The 10016-nt window shown below is 33.6% G+C and overlaps 1 protein-coding gene across 4 annotated transcripts; it reads right to left on the bottom strand.

The window, feature by feature from the left end:
- Positions 1 to 844: 844 nt before the first annotated feature.
- On the bottom strand, positions 845 to 9352 carry gkap1 (G kinase anchoring protein 1). 4 transcript variants are annotated; one of them, XM_066711084.1, is made up of 12 exons: positions 9268 to 9352; positions 7913 to 8164; positions 6897 to 7055; positions 6474 to 6551; positions 5900 to 6032; positions 5787 to 5809; positions 4567 to 4719; positions 3729 to 3815; positions 3324 to 3387; positions 2863 to 2933; positions 2420 to 2500; positions 845 to 1426 (listed from the first exon to the last, which is right to left on the bottom strand). In XM_066711084.1, the coding sequence occupies exons 2-12, from the start codon at positions 8141 to 8143 to the stop codon at positions 1385 to 1387; spliced, it is 1122 nt and encodes a 373-aa protein (XP_066567181.1). In that variant the 5' UTR covers positions 8144 to 8164; positions 9268 to 9352; the 3' UTR covers positions 845 to 1384. The 4 variants fall into 4 exon arrangements, with proteins under 4 accessions (XP_066567181.1, XP_066567183.1, XP_066567182.1 ...); XM_066711086.1 differs by having other exon boundaries at positions 7913 to 8157; positions 9268 to 9329; XM_066711085.1 differs by having other exon boundaries at positions 9212 to 9303.
- Positions 9353 to 10016: the final 664 nt, after the last annotated feature.

The raw sequence follows: 10016 nt of genomic DNA, 5'->3' as shown, positions 1-10016 counted from the left end.
TCTTTTATTATTTTCTCTTAGGAGAGTATGTCTGTGGGGTTTAGTATTATATTTCTGAGAAGTGGGCATGTTCAGTTAAAGTGAAGGGTAGCTTGTAGGCAGCTCATTCATTAAAATCGACCAGTGTAGTGAAATTCCATTTGAAAGAAAACGTGTTTTACATGCAATTTCTTATTTAAACAGGATATATTGCACAAGAAGTATTACTTTTGACAAATCAAGAAACTTTTAATATTCCAGGTAAAGCCATATTGCTTAAAACACTGAACTTGCCGTTAGTAGAGTTGCCATCCAGGGAAGACTATTCTATGGGCTGGTGTTGCAGTAATTAAGTATAAATATCAGTTTACCAAATGTTCAACAATCAACACTAAGTTTCAGGGCAACCTTAAAATGTCTGGAGTCAGTTGTATAAACCCCTTAAAATATATATATATATATATATATATATATATATATATATATATATATATATATTGAATATATTATTAAAATATGGAAGCCATTCCTTTAAGTATTTTGACTTCAATGTGTTAAGATGGTTTTGTGCAACACCTTTTTGGGCAACTTAATTCAAGTGATTTATTATTATTTCCTGGGGGTGGTTTGCATGAAATCCTGAGATGACTGTTGTTCCAGTTCTCTTTGGTGTTTCTTGGAGAAATGACAAGTCAGTTGGCACAATTCTCCATTTGGACACCAGATTATAACCTTATAACTTCTGTACAGCATACACCCACTTAAAGTGTGAGGTCTGGTAGAAGATTGAATAAATCGTTTGGAGAATATTTGACCCTTTTTTTAAATGTGCATTAGGTACACAAGAAACAAACATCAGACTTGACACTGGAAAAGTAGTCTATTTACTTTGCAGTTAAAAAGAGCTTTGCATTACATGTTTTGGCATTTCAACAGTAGATAAACAAAAGGACAGAATTATCATTATTATAGGATTAGGGACATTTAGAAACTTTTATTAGTATAAGATTTAATTAACAACAAAAAAAGAACGTAAGGTTCTGATTTGGGGTTACAATAACTAAACCCATCAAAGGTGGATTCTGTAAGAGTGAAACCAACTAAAATACCAATGCGATCTGAAAAATATGATGCTCCAAAATATACTTAGATTATTGTTTAGAAATGGCAATAATACTGTGTATATATTATTTCTGTAAAACAGTCAGATGAAACTTGTTTAAAGTAATTACAAAGAAAAAAAAACCTTGAAAATCAGAACCCTTTAACAACAAGGTTTGAATCTTCAACCAAATAATCTCAACAAAATTAATTGTTTGTTAAACCATTTGGGTGTTCTGTACATTTTAAATGATGAAACCCTGAAGATAAGTCTTTTTTTTGCTGAATTGTCCCTTATAGGTCTTCATATATCAGATTCAGAGTTCTTTTTGCCTTTCTTGTTTCCCTGTAAAATACAAAAAATATAAATGTTGAATATGTGTAAAAGATATACTTCACATGCAACATCTCAAAATAAAACTGTCAATGAGTGTTCCAAAAATAATTATTAAACAAATTAATTATTAAACCAAAATACTAAATTTCCCATCCCTGATACTGTAGGTTTGTACAACTTTATGCGTTTTACTAATTTTCTTAATTATGTCTGAACTATGAAAACATGAACTTAACCAGAATGCTGGAGAGCAGGGGATTTACCACATTAAATTATGGAGTATATGATCAAATTAAACTCCTGCTGCCATTGGTTTAACTCTCCCTCTCATTTTAAAATCTCACCCTCACCTTTTTTGTTTTTAAACACGGAGCAAAAAAATGCTACAGAAGTGAAGAGTTTAAGAACTTAAGACTGGTTCACAATAATAGAGTCAGTTTTGTACTGATTGTACAATGCACTTTTGTAATGCTTTAAAAAGTTATCTTCTGTAAACTGAGTCACCCTGGATAAGGATTTCTGCTAATTAATAAATAATTGTAAAAAAATTACATGGGAAGTACAGATAAAGTTTAATACAATATTGATGAGATTATAATAAATTATATGTTAGCTTGGAAAATATAGAAGTAATAAATACCCTTTTTGAGTAAATAAAACCCAGTGAAAACTCACTAGAAATCTTTAACACAGAGGTGCATGAACAGGTTTAGATTACCATTAGATTTTGTTTATTTATTTATTTATTTTATCTATAAATAAGATACACTGCTGCCAAGTAAGTATTTCAAGATTTCACACAGACCAAATAGTAAATAGCACTCAGTGATTACATCACAGGTTTACTGGTGCCCAGTACGGCACAGTGGTCACTGTTTGGAAGAAAACTATATCTCCAGCAGAATATTATTTTAGTCAGTGGATTGTTAACTTAATTTTTTTTCGATGGTAAGAATTATGTGCCATATTTTGGAGACAGTAATTCTATAAATTATACTTTACCTGATGATGCCTAGGCTGATCTGACTGTAATCCTTTTACTTTAGACTTTTCTTGTTCAAGAGCTGCATGCAATGAAGTGACCTTTATAAACAAAATAAAAAACAAAGTTGTTTCTCAACCTTAAAGAACGATTTTCTTCTCCAAGTTATTTTGACCTTTGGAATAAAGTATATACATACAGAAAATTTTAAAAAGGAGTAATATCTTATTCCATTCAATTGAGATTCTATTCCAATAATTATATATATATATATATATATATATATATATATATATATATATATATATATATATTTAGATTACATACAATACCATTCAAACAATAAACATTATTGTAATGTAATTCTGCATTTGACACATTTTACTTAACTCTTCAGCATGTTATCTGGACAGGTTCAAAACCTATTAATACTGACAGTAACAGCAGAGCCAGTTCATCATACCTGTGATGATAGCTCCTCCTTTATATTCATCAGCTCTTCAACTTGTAGAAGAATTTCTGCTTTATCCTTCACTGAAAAGCAAAAATAATGGCACATGGGTATCAATAACAAGAAATAATGCTCTCTGCTGTCAAAACATGATCTTGTAATCTTAAAAGATAGAGTGGTTTATTAACATTAATAATGTAAAGTAAGTTAAATGTAAATTAATAAATACAAGACGATAAACATGGCACCACTTTCAATTTGTGGGTCACCCACTTTTTTCTTGCAATTGCAAAATATCAAATATAACGCAATATAAACTGCAGATATCCGACATTTTCATAGCTTTTCATAGAGCTTATTTTTCTATTTTTGGAAGTAAAGACCACAGAAGAGAAACATACACCGCTCCAAAGACTCTTAATCTCAGATAACTATTCCTCTACTTTGAAGGTGTTATTGCTCACAGTACTTACTTTCCCCTTGCTGAAGCATCTTCAAAAGCTGTGCATTTCTTGCTTTCACTTCTTTATATTTCCCCTGAAACAATGTAAATATAGTATTAGCCCTGCACATGTACCAAAATACTAGCTAACCAATGCAAAAGATAATTAGTTAAAATACTTAAAATATAATACACACAAAAAGAAAACAAAAACAAATGTGTAGGCCAGAATGCAAATCACAAAATGAAGTTTTGACAGAAACTGGACTAATACACTAGAAATACCTTCAATAAATACAAACATTTAATCTCTTCCTCATTCTGAAACATATTTAATACAGCTGGATCAATTCTGGAAGTACTGCATTTATTCAACACAGCTTCCAGAATCACAACACTGTATGATAAGACAGTGAACATTTATGAGTTTAATTACCTCCCACTGTGAGATAATCTTCTTTAACTTTTCTATTTCCAAGTCTTTCTTTTCCAATTCATATTTAAGTTGTTCATTTCTTACATCCTAAAAGAAAATAAATGCAGTGTTGTAAAATTATACATTTCAACTACTTAATTTGTGCTCCTTTTAATAACAACATTGACAATGCTCAGACTGCCCATCTCTTTGAATTCATTATAGCCCCTGAAGTTCTGAGCCAATATAGGAAGAAACATCAAACAGTATTTATTTCCAGCTCATTATATCACATTGAGAATATTAGGTCACAGTTTTCTACATTACTGTGTTCCTTATTTATACAAGCATGTAGACCATCGTGGAAGCTGAAGATATAAGATTTAAAAACACTACAATAATCTATATTGCTTTCGTCAAAGTTTTGACTTCAACCTTTCAAAGATAACAAAAAAAGAATGAAAGCACATTTTCAATTTCAGCATAAATTATGATTTACATGCTAAAGGGGGAAGAAAGAGGTGTAGAACACTGAATTATTTGTCAGAGTATTATCAACCGATGCAAAAGCAATGGTCTCTGGTTCTCCTATATTAAGCTCAGAACACTTCCAAACCACACAGCTACTTTCCATCAGCTAAACATTGAACCAATTTCATTAGGTCTACTCACTGACTAACTAAATTGCTAGTGTAACTTATTTTACGGGATTTTTTTTTTTTGTAATTCAAGAAAAATATTGGCTACACAATATTAATGAGCATTTCCTTTTATAACAGCAAGTTTCTGATTTAAGCCCAAACTAAAGATACAAATACTAATCTTAAAATATAGTGAGTCACTGAAATAGTCATCAAACCGTTTCATGCTCTATAGGTATAGGGATTTCAATGCCACTGTTGCCAGTGAACTGCTCTCGTCTCTTCTCTTTAAGTAAGATTTTGCTGACGTCATCTTCCAGTTTATTGAAAAACCTGTCATCTTGGGTGGCTGCATTTATAGGTTTTGTTTCCTGTGAAAATAATATGGCATATCATACATAAAAAAGGGTATTGACACTGATATCTGTAAGTACAAAAAAAATAAAAAAAATTATTTTTAAAAAATTATATATATGTATTATATATATACAAATAAGTATTTGACCCCTTCAGACAGTGTTATCAGTGTACTGTGCTTAGACATAATCCACCTCATTCAAAACTTAATTTTTGTCCTAATTACCTAAAATAATAAAACATTATGCTTTGGGGGTGTTTTTCTGCTAAGGGGACAGGACAACTGCACCACATCAAAGGGACGATGGATAGGGCCATGTACCATCAAATCTTGGGTGAGAACCTCCTTTCCTCAGCCAGGGCATTGAAAATGGGTCGTGGATGGGTATTCCAGCATGACAATGACCCAAAACACACAGCCAAGGCAACAAAGGAGTGGCTCAAGAAGAAGCACATTAAGGTCCTGGAGTGGCCTAGCCAGTCTCCAGACCTTAATCCCATAGAAAATCTGTGGAGGGAGCTGAAGGTTCGAGTTGCCAAACGTCAGCCTCGAAACCTTAATGACTTGGAGGGGATCTGCAAAGAGGAGTGGGACAAAATCCCTCCTGAGATGTGTGCAAACCTGGTGGCCAACTACAAGAAATGTCTGACCTCTGTGATCGCCAACAAGGGTTTTGCCACCAAGTACTAAGTCGAAGGGGTCAAATACTTATTTCCCTCATTAACATGCAAATCAATTTATAACTTTTTTTAAATGCGTTTTTCAGGATTTTTTTGCTGTTATTCTCTCTCTCACTGTTAAAATACACCTACCATTAAAATTATAGACTGATCATTTCTTTGTCAGTGGGCAAACGTACAAAATCAGCAAGGGATCAAATACTTTTTTCCCCCTCACTGTATATATATACACAGACATAATATTTTCTTGGATATTTTGAAGTTAAATTCCATAATTTAAACTATACATTTGATTGGTCTGCTGTGCACATGTCCAGCTTTATAATTACGAAGTTAATACCAACCCTTACTAAAGTAAAAGCAGTGGGTACAGACATATTATGGAGTTTTTCATACTTACTTCTGGTTTCTTATTACTATGATCTGAAAGGAATGAGAGAACAAAAAAAAGTTTGCCAAATATATCTATATCATGTTCTGAATATACGATTAAAAATGAGTTTCCTGACTTACCTGTATTTGCTTCCGTCTGAAAGTCTTTTAGGGATACTGTGAGGGGTTTGTCTTTACCCTGTTGGTTCTTTCTTTTATCTTTCTTCCCTCCACCTTTGGATTTAGGTGAGGTAGTATCCACAGTTTCAAAATCCTAGGAATAAAAGTGTTGCGTTGCTCTTAGTATTGTATATTCATTAAAACCATTAGTCCTGTTTGGCAATGGCATTATATTTACATTAGCAATCCAAATGCAATCTCTTTGGCAACACCATTATTAAGGCGATAGTGAAGATTATATGAAAAATATTGCTGGCGTATTGATTTTAATGAATTATTTCTATGGGAGCAAGAAAGACATGTTTACAACGATCAGTGAAAAACAGAAGCTCAATTTGTATTGCTGCCTATTAAAGATATATTATTTTAGAGAATAACTCCCCTTTCACAGACATGATACGAGTTACATAAACTCTTCACTAATCACTAATGGAAGACACCTTATACACTTCATTGTAATTAAGAGTAATATGAGTACCATACAAAAACAAGCAAAAAAAAAACCAACCATCTGTTTAATACAAAGATAAAGTACCTGTTTATGTTCTTCATATTCCAACTTGCTTAAAATTAAGGCTTTTTCCAGATCCGCTTCATAAAGATCATGTGTTAACTAAGTTCAACATAAAAAAAAGGTTAACTATGTATATATTACAAAAGTGCATAAATTATTTATTTTAAAAATAAACTGAACTGTAATTCACATTCAATTCTTCATACCAGCCTACAGTGACACTGCAAAAATATGACACGCTCAAATTTGTGGAAAAGGTGAATGGTGGCGACTGATTTGAACAGCTGTGTTTCTGTCGACATAAGGCCTCCCTTATGGTTCTGCACAGTGCATTAACCCTGTGTGCCATCTGCTTTTATTGTGGACACAGGGAGCTATCAGATGTCAAGGGGAGGTTTGGAGCAGCATCTCTGGAGGTCTTCGGCAGGAAGAACTGTACTGTACCTGTTCATCTCGTTGTTTCCACTGCTGCCAATTGGCCTCGGGTGCCCGATGATCTCCCGAGTTGTGCTGGATGAGATCAGCAGCGATGTTCTGCAGATTGAGGGCCGGCGGTGGCTGGGAGGATTTCTGAGGGAGCTTCTTGAAAGCAAGACTCCTTAACTGAACAAAACAAAATCAAAGAACAAAACCCCATGTATTAAACACATTGCCACTGAGTTCCACTTTTCAGCACATTTAAACCCAGAAAGCCACACATACCACATGAAAACATAATAAAATGATGTATTTAAAATAATAAATGATCAAGTGTAAGATTGCCCACGCGTGGTTTGTTTGTGATTAAACGGGGCAGCAAAGATCAGGATGAATAACATTTTGTTAATACATAATTCATCAATAAACCATATGGGACTATTTTCTTTTTATGTCGCCAGTGAGACCCTCAGAGGATAAGTTGACAAAAGGACAAAAAAACAAAAGTAATGTTTCTCTTAAAATGTTCGTATTGATCATATAACTATTTAAACATGAACATGCATGCTTCTAATGTGCGCTTTAGGAGGTATAGGTTTAAATTGGCAGGACACTGTGCAATTTCCTGGAGAATGTCCCAATGAAACCCCAGTTTACATATGGTCAGAACATCTAATACGATCAAGCAGCTAAAACTCAGGAATGGGTATGGTATCCACTGATCAGCATAAACCTGTTCAGCTCTGAAGTTATATTCCAGAAGGAAAGGGAGAGGGGGAGATAGCCAGTCAGCTGCAAGATGTAACACAAGAGTGATCCTTTTAAGCATACCATTGTATCACATATCAAGACTTCCCCTGCACTCTAATTTTAGAAAATAATGTACTGTTAACTAATAATCATGAAAAGAAATACATATATCCTATATGGCGACCAAACCACAATCTCATAATGGAACATGAATCGAGTTTAAAAATGTGATGCTTCTAGGGTTAAGATTCTTAAAAGAATGAACCCGGTTCATTTCAGTTGTATGATGTTACCTCGTTGGCTTCGCTCTGCTGTTGTCCTTTCTTCTTCTTCTTTTTGTCTTTTTTCTTCTCATTGCTGTTGACAGATTTGCCAACTGCTGCCTTTCCAGAGCGGGACTTGCCGGCCTCCCGGCCTGCCTTGCTCTTTCCAGACTCGGAGTCGGAGTCAGAGTCGCTGTCCACCTGCAGGAGAGCGAAGCGGGAGGCAGTGGTGGGAACTGAGGACAGTACAGCGGAAGCCATCTCTGTAGTACTACCTGCAAACTGGGGCAAGCACAGCCAATATTAAGAAAGACAGTGTGCATACATTGGTATTTGAAACAGGGCGTATGACGTGAATACAACATAAAATAAAGTGCATTTTAATTCATTTAGATCCCTTTTTAAACTTGGATGCTACATGGCCATTTTCAAATTGCTTGCATGTATATATAGTAATGCTTTGGCTAAATTATTTTAGGTAATTAGGACAAAAATTAAGTTTCTAATGAGGTGGATTATGTCTAAGCACAGTACACTGATAACACTGTCTGAAACTATTCACATGTAACTGGATAGGGGATAAACAAACGAGAGGGGTTTGTACTGAAATATCACCAACTATGTGTCAAGAATATACATTTGATAAATAAATATATACAAGGAACATATATCAATATCAGTTTAGTAATAAAAAGCCTATACTGTATATATATAATTTTCCTGACATAAAGAACGAGATCATTATTAATGACGTATAACCTAAAATCGATCATTTCTTAATTCTGTTAACTAGACTAGAGAAACAAGCTGTTGTTCTTATATAGGCTATGTAAAGTTATCCCAGCATTACCTCAGTGATTGTTGACGTAATGCAAAAACAAACAAACAAACAAACAAAAACAACAACAACTGTGATTTCATTGCAGTGTAAAACAGAAGTACTAAAATTATAAAGTGTATGAAGGAATGTGTCCAGATTTGTTTGTTTAAAAAATGCCATGGACACACTGCAATAGCTTTTCCTTCCTTATGATCGGTCTGTGTTCACACTGAGGAAAAAAAAAAAAGTCATACATTTGCATTTACTCAAACTTCTCTGTACCAGATTATGGCCGAGAAGATTTAACCGGGATTTCAGAAAGCCAACCCCAGAAGTGCGTCGTGCATTTACACGGTTTACTTTAGCAACAACGATTCTCTTTTTTGTTCCAAAAGTAAAGCCAGAGAAAGACTCTTTCAAACAAGTATACCAAAATACACCGATAACACAAATCATTACAACAAATGTGCCAACAGAAAACCGAGACGCATACACTTAAACACACATACATTTATACATCACACAATAGATGTCTGTAATTGAGCATTAAAACCAATTTCTGAACCTGTTTGAGTGTCTTCTGCAGTCTCACGTCACTTCACAACAGAACCTTGGAGTACGGTGGCCCGGAAGTACAAAACCAAATCGCTACGCTTTACGCCGAGGTGAGGGTGGATTTAAATGTAGTTTGGGATTTTGTCTGGCGGCAACAAAGGACGAGGATTCATAGCAATAGTAAATGCTGCTTTGAAATGTAATGGATCATAAATAAATAATGACCCTGAATTACATATATACTGCGATTTCAACATTGAATGAAAATAGGCTATTTTATTTTATTCCAACTGGCAACATTGTGTAATCAGAGGAGAGTCAGTGTGTGCATTATTGCGATGTCTTACACTTGTGACCAGCACAACAGATAGGTAATATCTAAAGGAAAATATTAATTGTAATCATTCCTGCCAACATTTTTTTTATTATTGTTTCCCAAAAAGATAGTATAGCCTACCCATTCACAATGTCATATTCGTAGGTCATATTTTGTAATGACTATTAAATGATTAAAACATTAATCATTATTTACAAACAATACAAGGAAACATTTTTTTTTTACTTATTTAAAGTAGTATATTTGACTGTCTAATGTTAAAATATACAGAAAAACATTTGTTTGAAATGTTTCACAACATCAAGTGCATTAACAAATTAACTACAGGGATAAGAAAAACAAAGAATCATATTTTTGTCACTTATATTATTAGAAAATTGTTAACATTCAATTACAAAACAAACAAAAAGTAAAAACAAACA

The sequence above is a fragment of the Amia ocellicauda genome, chromosome 8 (genome assembly GCF_036373705.1).
Source record: "Amia ocellicauda isolate fAmiCal2 chromosome 8, fAmiCal2.hap1, whole genome shotgun sequence".
In the NCBI taxonomy this organism is placed as follows: Eukaryota; Metazoa; Chordata; class Actinopteri; order Amiiformes; family Amiidae; genus Amia; species Amia ocellicauda.
This window is presented reverse-complemented; position numbering and strand designations above follow the sequence as displayed.